Here is a 19,299-nt window from a genome sequence, read left to right on the forward strand (position 1 = left end):
CAGAGAAAAGTATCTTTATGGAAACGTGGGTGTAATTAATACATATATTCAAACATGCATCTGTCACTTTCCTCGATACATTCTCATGGGGGCTGACTGTCCTTATAAGGGCATTTGGCTCCCCTCAGACTATTACTTAACCCTAATTCTTCCCACTGTCCCCTACCCTCTTGGTGCCACTGTTGCAATGTTGTCTTCCTCTGGGGGGGGGGGCGTTTAAATTCTCTTATCAGTTCCTTATTTGCATTTTTGCTTGGGTTGTTTTCCTCATCCCCAAACCTTAAATAACTTTTTAGCAATGCAGTAAGACCACAAGATAGCTATCAACCTTCTGAACTAGCATCTATCTAACGTGTCATTTCTCGTCCCCCAGCAGAGATGTGTGGCATGTTACCAATGTCAGTGATTCTGTTTTCTGTGAAATGCCTCACTACATATTAAATCACGAGCCTCAAAACTCCTGGGTTTTTAGGGTTTTTTTAATTTAATGGTAGAGCAGGACAGCAATCTGCACTGGACCTATCAGGAACAGATTATTTAGCAAGGTTATTACTATATTACAGATTATTTAGCAAGGCAGGCAGTTTACCTAACTTACATAAAACCACAGTTGCTGCAGATCCATGCACACAAGATGATGCACAGTCTGGTGGAGATTTTCTTTTGTTCATCCCCCTGAGTTTGTTTTGTATGTGTTCTCTATTTCAGCATGGAGGGAGGGGAGCTATTCAGTAGGATCCAGGAGCGAGGAGACCAAGCTTTCACAGAGAAAGGTAGAATGTCATGAGAAAGTTGGTGAGGTTTTATTTCTTTCACCCTCCCACACTACCCAAAATAAATGGAAAATGTTTGCGTAGTTTTTGCAGGAACTTTATGGGGTTCAGTTTTGTTTCCTGATGTTTTACATTTCTATTTTTTATCTTTAAAACAATTTAATGTCACAGCTCAAGAAAATGAGAAGCTACCAGAATTGGCTAGATTTAGACATAATGTGGAAAGCTAGATGAAAACTTCCTGACACACATCTGCCTATACATTTCAGTGCTAAACTGCAGGAGCCACTGCTGTTCTAATTCCTGGTCCTCACACAGCTCTGCCAGTGTACCCCCATCCTGACATGCAGTCCCTCCCTTGAGTAGCATCAGTTGTGTTCAGCTGTGTTGTGAATAAATGATTATAACAAACACTTCATACAGAAAGGCTTCATGACTTGTTTAAGGTCCCACAGTGAATCAGTGAGAGAGCCTGGAACACAACAGCCTTGTTGTTTATTAATTATCATTATTACTTATTATTTGGACAGTACCATAAATGCACGTGACTGCAAAATTCTAGTTGCCCACTCTCTGCAGGAGAAGTGGCTTACTTTTACTGAAGAGTAAAATATTATTAGAGTTGTTTCATTATTGTCCTTGCAAAATGGATAGGTGAGTGGAATTTATACCTGGATTGTAAATTATCGTGACCATTGTGCAAGGTTGGTATAGAGGCCAGGTTTTCTGATTCCCAGTTTCATATGCTAATCTCTAGTCTGTGACAAATTCCTCGAGTGACTCATGTGGAGCACATGAACTGGATGCAGTTCTAAGGAGTGTTCTGTGTAATTCTGTCAGATACAAGACTCCAGAGGGAAAGAATCATTCTGTGACTGTAGGTGATTCTACCCTGGTAACAACATGACTTTTATGCATTGTATACCTAGTGTGTTTTCTCCCAGATACCCATTCACAAACCTTTGGGGACTACAAGAGAAAAATACTCCACTTGCGCAACAGGCGCTGAGAAATTAATATCCCTCTTTCTTTGAGGGACCTCCCAAGATCCACTGACCTTCCACTCTCCACTCACCTAGCAGATAGCTTCCCAGTGCTCAAGGCCTAGGTAGTAAAGGAGAAGGGTATGCAAGCTTTTAGCCTCACAGCTTCCCAATGGGATGCATTTTTCCTCCCTTTGATTGTTGCTGCCTGACAGGGCACAATTTATGCTCTCAAGCAAAAGCATCTTTGTATCAGTCTAGACCTGGATATTCCAGCCAAAGCAGGAGACTTGCTTTAAACCCAGATGGGTCTATATAAACTAGGTTTTCCTGGGTACAGTACAATAATCTTGGCTTTTCTCCTCAGCCTCTGAAGCTGAGAGCATCACTTTAGTTATGCTTCTACCTGTGCAGGAAACAAATGGCCAAGTTAAAGATATTAACTCTGGCCTCTGTTAATTCAGACAATATTGGATAATGTAGATATTTCTGTAGACTTGTGGATTTAAGATACTGTTGACCCATAACAGTGGGAACAGAGAAAATAAGAGAGAGACTGCAAGTGAAGTACCTTAGGGGGTTGAAGCCAAAACCAGCACTTGCTCAACAATAGCTGCTCAGCACACAGAGCCGGGGGAGGTCACAACCCTCTTTCTCTGAAATGACCTCCCACATAAAGCTCTTCTGGTTGCTGCAAGTTGATGAACTCTTCCAGGCTGCACATCATGAAATCTGTTGCTGGGGGGACAGACAGCTCACTGGCCACTAGAATTTCCTGCTGGAGTATGTATCAAGTGCAGAAATTAGACATAAAAATAAATTGGTGAAAAAATATACTAGGATAGGCTTTGCTGGATAAAATGGTTAATTCACTTTTATTTTTATATGAGGAGACACTGTTAAGGCTGATGAGGACCAAAAATGTAACCTACCATGGTATTATTTTATTATGATGTTGATCTGATGCTAAAAGAACTTTTAGCACCTCCAGAAGTAGGTGCGCACTGTTAGTTAAACTATTCTGCTGGGCAACCCAAAAATATACCCAGGGGCACTTTCTTCATGATCTTGCACATTGCTCCATCACTCTGTTGTGCCCTTAATACTCTGTTCTGATGAGCACAGCAGAGCATTAATTTACAAGTACACACGGAGCAGGAGTCTCAACTATTTAAGTTACTGTGCCTGCTCATGAGAATGGCTGAGCTGCCAGGGGGATTGTGGGGTATGATTTCCTTCAAAACAAAAACACAGCTGTTAAGGCTAATTTTAGGTTTTCCAGCGTTGACGCTAGCCCTGTATACAGACAAGCTGGATGTAACTCAGAAACATTCCCAAGCATGTCTCTGCGCTACAGTGGGAATGTTAATATGATCTTTCTCTAAAATTGTATTTATAGAGGCCTCTGAGATAATGAGAGACATCGGAACAGCCATCCAGTATCTGCATGCAATGAACATTGCCCATAGAGATGTCAAGGTGAGGCCTGAATGTGCTTGTGTAGGGGAGAAAAGTTAAAGTGAAAACAAGTGGATGATGCTGATTTATATAACATTTATGAGTACAGTAAAGCATAGGTGCTGGAAGTAGCGGTGCTGCTGCACCCCCTGGGTTGAAGTGATTTCCATTATATACAGAGTTTACAGTTTTGTTCAGTGGCTCTCAGCACCCTCACTATACAAATTTTTCCAGCACCCTTGCAGTAAAGTAACTAAAGTGTACCTGTATTGGGAGGATATGTCATGCCCAATCAGTTCAGGGTCTGAATACCCACCCATACCAAAGCCAGTGGTTTTCAGTTACATATTCAACACAGATCTAGGTAGTCATAACTGGTATTAAAGAGATATTCAACTTGAAGTCGAGTTAATTAAAAAAAATGTATTAAGTTGTTTCAGATACTGCACCCACACCTGAAATCCCCTTGTCAGTTTTTGTGGTTTCAGAATCATATTTTCCTATTTTATGTTTTCAAAAAGACCACAGAAAAAGGAGAAACTTCCTATGTAGAGGAAAATATGAAACCAATTTCACACAAAATAAACAAACTGGGGAGGGGGAAGAGAAATTAATCTTAGACTTGATCCTGACTAACAGGAAGGTATTGGTTGCAAAGGAGGAAGGCAACTTGGGGTTGATCATGAAATGACCAATTTCATGATTCTAAGGAAAGGAAGGAATGAGAACAGCGGAATAAGGACAATGGCCTTTAAAAAAGCAGACTTCAGAAAACTCAGAACTAGTAGGCAAGGTCCCAAGGGAAGAAAATTCTAAGGAAAAAAGAATTCAGAAGAGCTGGCAGTTTCTCAGTGACAATAGTAAAGGCACAACGGTAAACTATCCTGTTGTGAAGAAGAGATAGTAGGACTAGCAAGAAGTCAGTTTGACTGCTTTAATGACCTGAAAATCAAAAAGGAATCCTACAGAGAAACATGGACAAATTGCTAAGGATGAATACAAAAGAACAGTGCAAATGTGTAGGGACAAAATCAAAAAGGCTAAGGTGCATCAAGCAAGGAATATAAAAGACAATAAGAGGTTTTATAAATACATTAGGAGAAGGAAAAAGATGAAGAAAAGCACGGGTATACTACTTAGTGGGAAAAGAGAGCTAATGATGGAAGACTTCAAGAAGCTTGGGGTATTTTGTTTTGTTTTAGTCGTCACTAAAAAAAAGGTTTCAATGTGACTATAATGAATATTAACAACAAGGGAGAAGGACACAAGCCGGAATAGGAAAAAAATAGGTTAAAGAATATTTAGATATTTAAGATGTATTCAAGTTGGCAAGGCCTGATGAAATTCATCGTAAGGTACTTAATGAACTCGCTGAAGCAATCTGAGAACCGTTAGCGATTATCTTTGGGACCTCACCTGTCCTCCATGAGTTCTCAGAGGACTGGAGAAGGGCAAATCTTTAAAAAGGGGAACAGAGAGGAGCTGGGGAATTATAACCAGTCAGCTTAACTTTGATACCTGGAAAAAAATACTGGAACAAATTAGTAAACAATCAGTTTAGAAACAACTAGAGAATAATACGGTGCTAACTAGTAGCAAATATAGATCTGTGAAGAACAAATCATGCCAAGCCAACCTAATTTCCTTCTTTGACAGGGTTACTGACCTACGAGACAGGGGAAAGCAGTAGTGGTGATACATCTTGATTTTAATAAGGCTTTTGACACAGTCCCACATGACATTCTCATAAGCAAACTAGGAAAATGTGGCCCACACTATAAAGTGGGTGTACAACTGGTTGAAAGGTCGTACTCAAAAAATGTACAGCTGATACCAAACTGGGAGGGTTGCAAGCACTTTTGAGGACAGGATTAGAATTCAAAATGACCTTGACAAATTGCAGAATTGGCCTTTTATTGAATTTCATCTTGTTGATTTCAGACAAAGTACTAAACTTAGGAAGGAAAAATCAAATGCGAAACTACAAAATGGGGAAAAACTGCTAGACACAGTACAGCTGAAAAAGATCTGGGGTTACAGTGGATCACAAATTGAATGTGACTCATCAATATGATGCAATTATAAAAAAAGGCTAATATTCTGTGGTGTACTAACAGGAGTATTATATGTAAGACAAGAGAGTTTATTGTCCTGGTCTATCCAGCAGAATATTGTATCCAGTTTTGAGCACCACACTTTAGGAAAGATTTAGACAAATTGGAGAGAATCTAGAGGAGAGCAACAAAAATGTTAAAAGGTTTAAGAAACTAACCTATGAGGAAATGTTAAAATAACTGGGTCTGTTTTGTCCTGAGAAAAGAAGACTGAGGGGAACCTGATAAATCTTCCAATATGTTAAGGAATGTTATAAAAAGGACAGTAATCAATGGTTTTTTTATGTCCACTGAAGGTAGGCCAAGAAGTAATGGACTTAATCTTCAGTAAGGGAGATTTAGGTTAGATATTAGGAAAATTTTTCTATCTGTAAAGATAGCTGAGTATTGGGATGGGTTTCCAAGGGAGGCTGTGGAGGTTTTTGAGAACAGGTAAGACAAACAACTGTCAGGGATTGTCTAGGATGTTATGCTTGGTCCTGCTTCAGGGTGTGCGGGGTGGACTAGATGACCTCTCAAGAATCATAGAATATCAGGGTTGGAAGGGACCTCCGGAGGTCATCTAGTCCAACCCCCTGCTCAAAGCAGGACCAATCCCCAACTAAATCATCCCAACCAGGGCTTTGTCAAGCCTGACCTTAAAAACCTCTAAGGAAGGAGATTGGACCACCTCCCCAAGTAACCCAATCCAGTGCTTCACCACCCTCCTAGTGAAAAAGTTTTTCCTAATATCCAATCTAAACCTCCCCCACTGCAACTTGAGACCATTACTCCTTGTTCTGTCCTCTGCTACCACTGAGAACAGTCTAGATCCATCCTCTTTGGAACCCCCTTTCAGGTAGTTGAAAGCAGCTATCAAATCCCCCTCATTCTTCTCTTCTGTAGACTAAACAATCCCAGTTCCCTTAACCTCTCCTCATAAATCATGTGCTCCAGCCCCCTAATCATTTTTGTTGCCCTCTGATGGATTCTTTCCAATTTTTCCACATCCTTCTTGTAGTGTGGGGCTCAAAACTGGACACAGTACTCCAGATGTCGCCTCACCAATGTCAAATAGAAGGGAATGATCACGTCCCTTGATCTGCTGGCAGTGCTCCTACTTATACAGCCCAAAATGCCGTTAGCCTTCTTGGCAACAAAGGCACACTGTCGACTCATATCCAACTTCTTGTCCACTGTAACCCCTAGGTCCTTTTCTGCACAATTGCTGCCTAGCCATTCGGTCCCTAGTCTATAGCAGTGCATGGTATTCTTCCGTCCTAAGAGCAGGACTCTGCACTTGTCCTTGTTGAACCTCATCAAATTTATTTTGGCCCAGTCCTTTAATTTGTCTAGGTCCCTCTGTATCCTATCCCTACCCTCCTGCATATCTACCACTCCTCCCAGTTTAGTGTCATCTGCAAACTTGCTGAGGGTGCAGTCCACGCCATTCTCCAGATCATTAATGAAGATACTGAAAAAAAAACGACCCCAGGACCAACCCTTGGGGCACTCTGCTCAAAAGCGACTGCCAAATAGACATGGAGCCGTTGATCACTACCCATTGAGCCTGACGATCTAGCCAGCTTTCTATCCACCTTATAGTCCATTCATCCAGCCCATACTTCTTTAACTTGCTGGCAAGAATACTGTGGGAGACTGTAGCAAAAGCTTTGCTAAAGTCAAGGAATAACACATCCACTGCATTTCCCTCATCCACAGAGCCAGTTATCTTATCATAGAAGGCAATTAGGTTAGTCAGGCATGACTTGCCCCAGGTGAATCCACGCTGACTGTTCCTGATCACTTTCCTCTAAGTGCTTCAGAATTGATTCCTTGAGGACCTGCTCCATGATTTTTCCAGGAACTGAGGTGAGGCTGACTGGCCTGTAGTTCTCCAGATCCTCCTCCTTTCCTTTTTTAAAGATGGGCAATACATTAGCCTTTTTCCAGTCATCCGGGACCTCCCCTGATCACCTTGAGTTTTCAAAGATAATGTCCAATGGCTCTGCAGTCACATCTGCCAACTTCTTTAGCACCCTTGGATGCAGCGCATCAGGCCCCATGGACTCGTGCTCGTCCAGCTTTTCTAAATAGTCCTGAACCACTTGTTTCTCCACAGAGGGCTGGTCACCAACTCCCCATGCTGTGCTGCCCAGTGCAGCAGTCTGGGAGCTGACCTTGTTTTTGAAGACAGAGGCAAAAAAAGCATTGAGTACATTAGCTTTTTCCACATCTTCTGTCACTAGGTTGCCTCCCTCATTCAGTAAGGGGCCCACACTTCCCTTGACTTTCTTCTTGTTGCTAACATAGGTCCCTTCCAGTCCTACATTACTATGATTCTATGATTTTTTAAATCAAATCTCTTTTCATTAGCAATCTAAGGTGTTGTAACAACAGCAGGTAAAAAAAAAAAAAGTGCAGTCCCGTCTGAATATTTCTTAAGTTGGCTCTCTCTTCAAGAATGTGTTAAAATAGCTAATGAAAGAGAGGATGATGTTGGAAGGTGCTAGTACCTGGTAATTATTTGTGGCACAATACTGAAGAGAATCATTCCAGAAAGCAGGTCTGGATTTCAGACCCTGATTTAGAACAGTGGTAAGAACCTCAGGCTATTCCAGAGAAGCAAGAATGCCTGGCCTGCATACAGTATACACAGTTGCAAGACAGGTGTTGGTGCATTCAGCTATCCTCTCCATAAGGCCATGTAGAACTATACCCCTGGCTATTTAGTGTTCCTCAGCATCGCTGATAATGCCTCAGTCCCATTCAGCAGAGGAGATACATGAAATAGACATTTGACACACTTGTACCATTTCTGTGCGAGCCCACTTTATACGTAGGATGTGTTTTATGGTTGGCACCCATTTGTTATGGCAGTGGCACTGCTTACAGCTCTTGCAAACTCAGCTCTGAAGCAGTCAAGACGTAAATGCAACTTTTCAAATATTCTTAATGTTATTGCTGAGTTCAGAATCAGGAGGAGTAGGGAGAGCTCATTTAACACTACCATGCAGAACTGATTTAAGGTACTAGCTAATATTTGCCAGCCTATTTAGTGAGGGAGATTTGGCAGGCTTTTGCTATTAAATTACTGTATTTACATAGTGTTTATAATGTGCTTAGCAAAAATAAAGACAAGACCACTGCCCCCAAAGAGTGTACAATCTAAATACTCAATGTACAAATGAGGGATGGGCTGTAACAAAGAACAATCGATTTAGTGGTGGGGGTTAGCATCTGTCCTATTCCCATTCCACAACTTATTCATTTGTGTGTGTTTTCTAGCATCTATTTCTGTTCACATTTAGTTGAAAGGAGGACTAGAGTTTGTAGGGCTCATGGAAGGAGTGTGTTTTAAAGAGGGACTTGGAGGATGATTTACAAGTTAAGGGACTACATTCCATATACTTTGGCGGAGCTGAATTTGTGCCACTGCCAAACATAAGCATGAGAACTAGATGCTGGCTGGCTACACAACACGTGCCATATGCACAGCAGGTTAATGCAGAAATGGTACAAACTGGTTAGCCATCCCTCAATTCCCTCTTCCTTCAAGTCCTTCCTCAAAACGTGTTTCTTCCATCCTAATAGCCCCAGTGTGGAAAAGGGCATATCTGTGTACAGAACTGTAATTTCAGAGTGTTTTCTTCTCCCTCCCAGTGAAGTTAAATAAAGTCCTTACTTACTAATATTTTAACTCTCAGTGCCCTTTGACTCAGTGCTTAAGAACCTTCTTCCTCTTCTCTCACAGTGCACTGTGCAAGGGTGCTAGTACACAGATTGTAAGGACAGAATTAGTTCAGTTTGGGGGGAAAAGCTGTATCTTTGTGCTGGTTTTAATAGAGTAGTGTCAGACACTGACCATGGATCCGGTTCTTAAAATGAGTTGTTACCAGTACCCTGGTTTTTAGCTCCTACTGCCTGAATGCCTCATGGAAACACAAAGCATGGACCGATATCTTAATCAGATTAGATGCCATGTAGATCAGAAAGAATAATCCCCCAAAGTGTAATGTTCTAAAGAGGAATTCATAGAAAGCATGGTCCTACACCCATTGAAGTCAATGGAAATTTTGTCATTGACTCCAGTGGGTGCAGGACTGAGCCCATTTTTCTGTGATTATTGGGTTGGGAAAGATTTTGATGCCTGCTCTAGGCAAAGATCCTGCCTACTGGGGAAGGGGAATGATCCTAAATCTGGGTGCAGAAGTGAGGAGAGAGAGTACAGCAGTTCATGGTTGTTAATGGGTGGCCATGTGGATGAATTTAGGAGTATAGCCCAGTAGAATTTATTTTGAGACCCTTCTTCTGTGTTGTTGCAATTACCTTTTCTCTTGGTGCCATTGCAGCCTGAAAACCTACTTTACACATCCAAAGAAAAGAATGCAGTACTCAAGCTCACAGACTTTGGGTTTGCCAAAGAGACCACTGTACAGAATGCACTGCAGACGCCCTGTTACACTCCTTATTATGTGGGTGAGTCTTCTGAGAGGCCCTCCTCCACATGTATAATCATCTCAGTGAGCCTGGAGACCTCAGGAAAGCTCCCCATGCTGTGAAGGGCACCTCTTCTCTCCCACAGAGATGAAAAAGAGGAACCCAGAATTTTAATTGAGGTCATACTTGGACACTAACGTAGTCCCAACACAGAGTTCAAGCCCTTCTGCGTGGGAAGGAGAGAGAAAACGTAATGGCAAACTTGGCTACACAGAAGTAATGTTGGCTTTTTCACTGTGGGTTGATGTGATTAAATCCATAATCTGAACCCAGCCTTCACAACCATTGGATGTTTTCTTGCAAAACGTTGCTCAGCATAAAAACATGATGGGAGAAAACAGGGTGATTGAGTATTCCTCCAACTATAAAGGTCCATTTTCCTAGTTTAAAAATGCAAGAATTTGTAATCCAAGAACAAAATTTAGTCTTGGCTGAAATATTGCCTTGCTTGCATCCAGCAGTGTGTACCAATGTATTGAATGTCTCATTATGCTGTACTTGTACTAATTCTAGGGTACACCCACTGCAATCTTTAGGACAGTGATTTCCTCAAGATAGGATGAAAAGTCACTCTCCCTTTTGTATGGCTGAGTCAGTTTGCACTCATAACACCTCTTTGGGGATGAGAAGGGATAATAAAAAGCCTTCACTATTTTGGCAGAGCTGGTCCCCTTTGCTATACAGATGAAAGCCTATTTGATGTTTTTAATGGGTTAAGTATCTTCATGGGGGGTGGGGCAAAACACAAGTGATCATGGCAGAAACCATGTAAAGAAAAACAGCACTAGGAAAACAACATTGGACTGTACCCACCATGCGTAGGATCAGCACACTAACATGTTAAAGAAATTCATATCCACATATTTTAATGTCCTATATATTTGCACATGAACAGGCTGACTTTTCCCTTTCCATACCTCTATAAACCAGCATGAATTGCTAATATACTCAGAGAACCTTTTTCTTGCTAAGCAAACCTAAAAACAATTTGTTTCGCCTAAGAAAAAAACAATTTTCCCCATCTCCCAAGCCCCTGATATCTTTTTTTCTCATTTTTGTACTTTTGTAAGAATTAGATGCGGTGGAGTATAATAATTCTGAATGGAGCCAACCACATTCCAGGCAGGTGCTGTGCAAGACTTCCCCACATAGCTCTGTCACTGCACTTCAGTTCCAATCTCTGCAATATGCACTCCTGGTTATTCCAATCCTGGCTCCCCATAAAGTCCTCAGCTGCAGCACCCTCTGCTACTTTAGCTCAGGATTTCTCCTGAGCAGAGATTTGCCAATGAGGAATTGTGCAGTTTTTCAGATTGACACCCACACATTTGGAGCTTCATAGAGATCACACAGCAGTTTGTAAATAGAAAAGATTACCTAGTGATAGCAATCGTTTATTTTTTCCTGCAACGTATCTTTGTTGTCATTTTATACTGCTACTTGCTGTTTAGAGGTGAAGAAAATATCTGGGAATCAACTGTTTCTGATTTTTCCCTTCCTCAGCCCCGGAAGTCCTTGGTCCTGAGAAATATGACAAATCATGTGACATGTGGTCTCTTGGTGTTATCACATATATTCTGTAAGTATGAGATATAGGGACAGATGAATAAACAAGGGTAGGCCAGCTATTAGCAGACTCTCGACCCATATGTCTTGCCTACCTCCATCCCAGATACCATTGCACTAAGTAATGGACTAGTCACTGGGATTTTACTCATCCCATCTTTGGAAGAATCATAGGCTGTATGACTTTATATGGGACAAAGGAATATGGAGATTTCCTCGTTATAACCATTCCATGCACCTCTCTTACAGCCTGTGTGGGTTTCCTCCATTTTACTCCAACACCGGACAAGCCATTTCCCCAGGGATGAAAAGGAGAATTCGGATGGGGCAATATGGGTTTCCCAATCCAGAGTGGTCTGAAGTATCAGAAGAAGGTAATTGAACTAGCCTGTGTCTCTGTTGCTCACACATACACACTGGCTGGTGAGATGGTGTTTACATTTCAGACTGTTTCTAAGGAGTCTTTCTTTTGTGATGTCCTTTAAATCACGATTTTATAAAATGATACAGGGAAGGGCTAGGGATTGATGCATTTCCTGAGCAGTGTGGAATGTAAATAACAGAAAACTTTTATTAAAGGGCACTTAGTGCTGGTGAGAGGTGTTAAACATCCCTGGAAACTGAAGACCTTAACCTATAGAACAGGTAACAGTGTGGTGGAAGGTGTGCTGCAGGGGAGAACTCAGACATTGGCCTCCTTATTGATACTGCCAACTTCTCAAAATAAATGTTGCGATGTGGACACTTATCATCCAGGTATTAGACTGACGTCAACAATCTATTTCAGCTAAACTAGTGACCAAAGTCAGCTGTTGAGTGGTGACCTGGATGAATTAAAATCAGTGTGCTAGAAGTGGAAGGTTCTGATTCTCTGTTACTACACCAGTTTCCTAGACCACCTACTCTCACTTGCCAAACCATGTGTCAGGGAAATAAGTTCAGCAGCTTCTGATCATACTTCTAATGATAAGATGGCTTGTTAGAAAAGAAGCGGGTTATGCTGTGATAACACCCTTTAATTTTTACTTATTGAGTGAAAACCAGATATCATCACTGTGTCACACTGTGAGATGTGGTACAGCTGCCCATTATGGGATCTCACGGATGTGCATGCGGAGTGGGCCACTGCACATTTAATGTGAAGGACGATGCATCAGTTGTATGTCCCTGGGTGAATGCTCATTCTCCCCTACATTCTGTTCTTATCCTCTCCCAGGACAGCAGTTATTAAAATACTAAAGGAAGGTGGAGAGAAGTAATTTACTTGGAAAACTTGTTTTCATATGGATGTGATTGAGGGTAGTTCCCTCCTAATTTGAAGCTATTCAGCCCTCTCTACAAACCAAATTCAGCAGTGGGTCCCCTTGAACCAGTGCTGAAAACTGTTTAACTGCTAGTATGGATGGGACAAAACTGATTACAGAAAGAATGATACGCCAACAGTGCTGAGAACAATTTTGTCTGGTATATGCCAGGGTCATTAAAGGTTTAGATATTATGTTGATGTAGAGCTACAGAAAACCCTCTTTTAGACAACAGCCAAGGTGTATAGTTTTCAACACTGGTCCAGCGTTACCCACTTCTGACACCTGTAGTCAGCAACAGGTTAGTTTCAGTGTGTAGACTGGCTCATAAAATCCCTAACCCTCGTCTCCTCTTCCTACTACCTTTCCTGTGTTTGTGTGTACGTGTACGTATGTTCTCTCTCTGTCTCTCCCATCTCCTCTGCTTTTCAACATGAGAGTAGACACAGCTAGGTGTCTTGAGCTGTATACATTACCCTTCTTAATTCTTGTTCTGAAGATTGTGCTGGATATAGCTGAATACAGTGTGCTATGTTGGTCCTTGTCTTTCAGCCAAGCAGCTGATTCGTCACTTGCTTAAGACAGACCCGACTGAGAGAATGACGATTTCTCAGTTTATGAATCATCCTTGGATTAATGTGAGTCCTGTGTGATTTTTACAAAGGAGAGGGCTAGATTCTTACTTGCAGAGCCTGAAATGCTGCTCTGCCTGGCACAGGAAGGGGGAGCATTGTTGTTGTTATTACTCATTGTTAATTAGCAAATACTCTACCCAATGTGCTCTCTGTAAAAGGACACCTGTCTGCAAAGAGACAGTTCCTCACTGTGGTACCAGAGGACACACTTTACAGTTCTTGTGAGCAAGAACTAAGTACATCCCTACCTACTCTCAGCCAGGAGTTGCTACTGACTGTAGCATGCGCCACCCTCCTCCCTTTAAAAAAAGCCATGGTACTTCATTGTTGCAGAACTTATGAAGAGCTATTATTAGAAGTCCCAGACTTAGCTATGTTGATATGAATTCAGAGCCTCACGCGAAGGGAATTCTCATCCTTGGTATAGATGCCTGGGAAAGGGGAAGGATTTATGCACTGTACTCTATGAGAAAACAACAGAGACTGGTATACATGATGGTGTTGAGGAAACCAGTTCAAGTCTTGCTTTGTCACTTGTTTTTTTTTTCTCCCAAGTATTTGAGCTGATGCCTCTATTTCATAAAGTAATATTTATTATCTCAAGCAGGAAGCAAATTCCTGCTAGGGTTCCAAGGTGCTATCAGGATGAGTCAAGCACAATGGCTTTTAGGATGCGATCTCTGCTCTGTAGATGTCACTGAGAATGTTATAAATTTTCAGTGTTCATGCCTAACACAGAGCCTGGTTCTCACTCCCATGAAAACAAACCCAAAGGAAACAGAATGCTTACAGTGCACAATCCTTTCTCCCAGGGATGGCGGTTCTAAGGAACTTCCCTGTCTATGCTCACCCCAGGAGGAAGAAACACAAACAACAACATAACTTCATATTGTGTCTTATTTTATTGTATTCATTGCTGAAGATAAGTCTGCACTTCTGCAATGCCTTTCATCTGAAGATCTCAAAGCCCTTTACAAACATGAAGGAATGTAGCCTTATTAGCCCCCTGTGAATCAGCTGGGTGTCCTCATTTTGTGTTTGAAGCATGGATGAGGGCATTATCATTGCAGCCCATGCATCTCATGTGCAAGAGGATGTGGTTTGTCATTTAGGAGGAGCATGTTGTCCTCCAGTCAGTTGGTATGGAAGTGGCAGTTGGCAAACTAACTGTCAGCGGGTGGGGGCACACTCAGCTCCTGCTCAGAGAAACTAAAATGCACTCCATGGTGCCAGTTTTCCATTCCCTCCTCCCTAGCCTATCCTTAGCAAATCATGCCTTGGTCAGCAGGAGACTTTTTCCAGAGAAGGCATCAGCCATGCTTTTGGCTTCCTCTTGCCATATTAGCTAGAGCAGGATTTAATTTTATGGCACCCTGACCTGGGTGGCCTTTAGGCACTACTACAATATAAATGTACAGAGATCTCTTCACCCTTTGCTGAAATGCAGCTTGCTTTGGTATGGAATGCAACAGCAGGAGAATTCTGTGCCCAACTGAATCTATAGTGTGAGCTGTAGACAGGCAAAATGTCATTGCTCAGCTGGAATTCAGCAAGGAAATTGAGCTAACAACTCTACTCTACCAAAAAGATCTACAAAACCTTTCTTGACAAGAGATCACGGACCTCAGTCTTAATTCTTATCTGAAAGAGCATCTCAAGCAAAACAGTTGTTGAGGCATTGAATGTGTACTTACTCAAGATAATAAAACTATACATTGCTCTTCTGTAGCACCTTTCAGCCAAGGATTTCAATTATTTTCAGCCATTAATTGAGCCTCCCAACCTTTTCCTGTGAGTTATTGTGTACCTATTTTACATTTGGATGAATAATAATCCCTCACTTGTATATAACACTCTCACTCATATATAGCACTTTACATCAGTAGATATCAAAGTGCTTTACAAAAGGAGGTCAGTATCTTTGTTCTCATTTTACTGATGGGGAAACTGAAGCACAAAGTAGCTTGGTTATTTGCGGCAAATACTGAGCAGAGCTGGGAATAGAGCTCAAGTGACTGAATTCCTAGTCACCTGTTCCAAACTTTCAATTGTGTTTCCACCTGCCAATTCACGCAGACCTTACTTTTCCTGAAAGGTTTCCTATGGGAGTACTACTGTATCCCTCCCTACATTTAAGGTCTGATGAGATCATAGCCAGTAGTACTATATGTGCAGAATGAAATTTCCCCTATCACAAATGCTAGAAGAAAAATAATGAACTGCTTTGAATGGGATACTTAATGAATGAACAGTTGTTAAAAACAAAATATAATAAGAATACACAATATATGGTTTAAAAAAATCCTAGAAAAGAATAAAAAACAAATGAAATTCCAGACTGTGGCTTCTACATCCTCTTCGCCTTGGTTATATTTTAGAGGGATAATAGTACTTCTCTACCTTACAGGATAAATGCATTTGATTGTTGAGCACTCAGATTCTAAGGTAATAGGAGGCCATTTAGTAGCTTAGATAGGTCTTCTGCCTCACATACATTCATGCTTCTTTCTGGTTTTATTTCTCTCCTTAGAAATCAATGGTGGTACCGCCAACCCCTCTTCATACTGCACGGGTCCTGCAAGAAGATAAAGACCACTGGGATGAAGTGAAGGTCAGCCAAAGAACAGCTGCATGAATTATTAGTTTTGTGGTTATTGGAGATTCTTCCCAGAACGGGGGTTTGAGAAGGGATGGAGAGGCCTTTCTTTGCTTGGAATGAAAGAAATCCAAACATGTTAATGTATGGAAATACACATTATGGGCACCCAAAGAACCTTAACTCTGCCCTGAGACACCACGAGGAAAAAGAGTGAAAAAGATCTAATTTGTCTTCTTAAAAAATCATTTTAATCTAATCTGGGACTCCAAACACTGTTGTGCATTGACCCCAACTGTATGGTTATTACATTGTCATTATAGGGCAGACTTAAGGTTGTTTGGATTCTCTAACTCTGTTTCCATACCTTAACATATTTGCATTTCTTTTAAGGTTAACTGTATTTTATAATGTTTGAGTTTGGGACAATTGCAACATCCCTGTAATGTATTTTAACCTAAATTAGTCATACGTTCTCTTAACTTTTAAACTACATTAAGACGGAGTTTTGTCTGCGAAATGAGTTAAGGCAAGGCCAAGGCTCTCATAAAATGTCATTAAAGGGATTGAGATGATAGTTTCATTTATGATTTTTCAGTCCCATGTCTCTATTTGATTGTATGTATTTTGTTCAGGCCTCTTGGATGTTCTCTGATCACTTGACCACTAGTCTGGTGCATTCTCTTGTAAATTTGAACTATTTTCTGTTTGCAAAATTCATTGACACTCACATAGGCAGCCTATATTGAGTGAGAGTAAGATTTTTGCTCCCTTACCTTGTTAGCAGGTGATAACTCTCCCAGGCAACAGAAAGGTCTAATTTATCATTGATTATAATATAAGGTACAAGAGGGCTCCATTCTGTCAGACAGTCACTCATCAGTAGGATGGGAATGGCTGTCTTGCCTATGTCTGAGTTTCACAATTGTTCGATGTCGTTTCAGGAAGAGATGACAAGTGCTTTGGCTACCATGAGAGTGGACTACGACCAAGTGAAAATCAAAGACTTGAAAACATCCAACAACCGCCTCCTCAACAAACGCCGCAAGAAACAGAAACAGGCAGGCACCTCCTCCGCAGCCCCAGGATGTAACAACCAATGAGAATAAAGGAGAGGAGGCTGAGGACTTGAGGGTTAAAATTAAAAGGAACAAATAAAAATGAACAGTCAGCTCACCCTATACCACAAAGGGGCTGGCCTGACAAAAAGAGGAACCTGGCCTGCAAAAGGGGGGGGAGTGTTAAAGATTACATCATTCTAGAACTTTTTCTGGGCTTTGCTTTTCAAGGGGGATTTGTTCTTGTCATATGATTTTTGCATTTTGCCAGGGGTACCTAGCAGTACCAGAAATTGTGGAATTTTGACACAGCTTTAGCTGTTTTGGGTCAGCAGAGGGTACAGGAGATCAAGTCTTAAGATACTGATGCACAAAGGTTTTAACTACAGCCTGTGAGAGTGACTTCTACTGTGATTTTAAGCTTGTGGAGGGGAAGACCAAAGTGTTCTGGTAGGAGAGGTTCAAGAGTTCAGGCACGGGGAATGGAGTGAAACATCACTGCCTTCTTCACACAAGCAGCACAGTGTCAACTCTTGGTGTTGCTGGCGCATCTGAATCGCAGCTCATGCTAGCATTGGTTAGAACAGTGAGTGTTTTTCAGGTTTAACTCCTACAGCTGCACATTATCAGCTGAACAGGGAACCACTGTCCTTGGTTTGGGAAAACCTTCCTGTGCAGCTAATGGATGGAATAAGGGTTTCTTCTTGCATTTCCTTATTTACACAGATCCTTAGTCTTATGTGAAATTCAGGTTTTGTAGTACTTTTCTAATTCAGTAGTTTGTTCATTTTCTACAGTTACAATGATGCCGTGTCTGTTCTATTGGCATATCCCTCTCTTGCGTTTTTTGTTTTTGTTTTTAAAATCCATGGCAATATTTTACATAAAGCTGTTTGTTTTTAATTAGGACTCAGAACATGTCATTAATCCTTCTGAGTCTGTGAACCTTCAGTGAACACACCTGGATAACTATCATATACACACCTCTGCTCTAAAGAGAGGCGTCTGAAGTCCACAAAGAAATGGAAAGTGTTGTTCTCTGTAGGAAATCCCATTGGCTGACTTCATCCAGTATATTACATGCAGGTCTTATGCCTGATGTAAGGTGCTTATTTCTGTTAGGTTTTACGTGCTGTGCTTTAACAAGCAAACTTTAAACCTTGGGGAGTATCTTGACCCATTCTGACACTAGCAAGTGTAAACCTATGTCAGCAATACTGCTGGATCCAGAGTCCCAATATGGATATGCACCCATTGTCTTTTTTTCCTAACTCAAACTTCTGTTTTATGATATTCTAGCTGTGGTTTGTTAATTTGTTCTTCTACTTTATGTTCAGATTGTTTCCTCTTACTTCATTACGGGTTTTATTTGAGGCAAGGAAAATATCATCAAGAATGTTGAGAGTTTTTAATGTGAAATTAAGTGCTTCCATTGGTGAAAATAAACACATTGTAACATGGGAAATGAGGGCCTGAAAGGGTCAGACAAGAGGACAACAGTGTATAGGAAGCAAAGCAATCATGCCAAACAGGGTCTGGATCTTCCAATCTATCTGAAAGCCACACTGAACTTTTACCTCTCCACTGAAGATTTGCTTGATGCTTTGACCTTACAGATGGGCTGTGCTCCCATATAGGAAGCACTGGCTATCCCTACAAACCATCCACTTTTTTTTGTGTAATCTCAGGATTTTACAAAATCATTTTAATAAATCATGATGTTCCAGCATTTCCAGCACTACAGTAGTCCCTGTTTTCATTGAAATGTGTGGTTTCATGATACAGTCAGGGCCGGCTCTAGGCACCAGCGCAGCAAGCAGGTGCTTGGGGTGGCCAACGGAAAGGGGCAGCACGTCCAGCTCTTCAGCAGCGTGTCCCTCAGTCCCTCTCAGAGGGAAGGACCTGCCACCGAATTGCTGCAAAAAGGTGAAGTGGCAGCGGTAAAGCTCCAATCTTGGCTTCCCCCGCCCCACCCCATCATTTGGGGCAGCAAAAACTCTGGAGCCGGCCCTGGATACAGTACCAGGTACAGTCATCTTTGAGGATTTTGGCAGGAAAGGAAAAGTTTAAAAAGGAAAAATATCACCTGCACTCAAAGGCTGGCCAGCATATCTGAACATCTTTTTGCTTGCAAAGCTTTGTTTTTAAAATATAAATCTCTGTGTAAATGAAAGCACTGAAGGGTTATTTCATGTTATCAATCTAGCTACTCCCATGACCATAGTGTATCTCACATTAATTGATTTATCCTTTAGGCTCTGGTATGAGGGAGAAACATTACTCCCCTATCTCTAAAATAGGGATAATAAGGCAGAGAGTGATTAAGTGACATG

At 41.4% G+C, this 19,299-nt stretch overlaps 1 protein-coding gene across 2 annotated transcripts in view; it reads left to right on the forward strand.

Moving 5' to 3' along the window:
* Nucleotides 1-18,694, forward strand: part of MAPKAPK3 (MAPK activated protein kinase 3) — a 74,386-nt gene extending 55,692 nt beyond the window's left edge. For both annotated transcript variants that reach the window (XM_050957866.1, XM_050957865.1), the window contains exons 4-11: nucleotides 709-773; nucleotides 3,156-3,235; nucleotides 9,660-9,786; nucleotides 11,311-11,386; nucleotides 11,623-11,747; nucleotides 13,230-13,315; nucleotides 15,843-15,923; nucleotides 16,853-18,694. In XM_050957866.1, the coding sequence (XP_050813823.1) occupies nucleotides 709-773; nucleotides 3,156-3,235; nucleotides 9,660-9,786; nucleotides 11,311-11,386; nucleotides 11,623-11,747; nucleotides 13,230-13,315; nucleotides 15,843-15,923; nucleotides 16,853-17,011 (799 nt within the window). In that variant the 3' untranslated portion in view covers nucleotides 17,012-18,694. The remainder of the gene's footprint in view (nucleotides 1-708; nucleotides 774-3,155; nucleotides 3,236-9,659; nucleotides 9,787-11,310; nucleotides 11,387-11,622; nucleotides 11,748-13,229; nucleotides 13,316-15,842; nucleotides 15,924-16,852) is intronic.
* The last annotated feature ends 605 nt before the right edge of the window (nucleotides 18,695-19,299 follow it).

Source organism: Gopherus flavomarginatus, chromosome 6 (assembly GCF_025201925.1).
Source record: "Gopherus flavomarginatus isolate rGopFla2 chromosome 6, rGopFla2.mat.asm, whole genome shotgun sequence".
NCBI lineage: Eukaryota > Metazoa > Chordata > Testudines > Testudinidae > Gopherus > Gopherus flavomarginatus.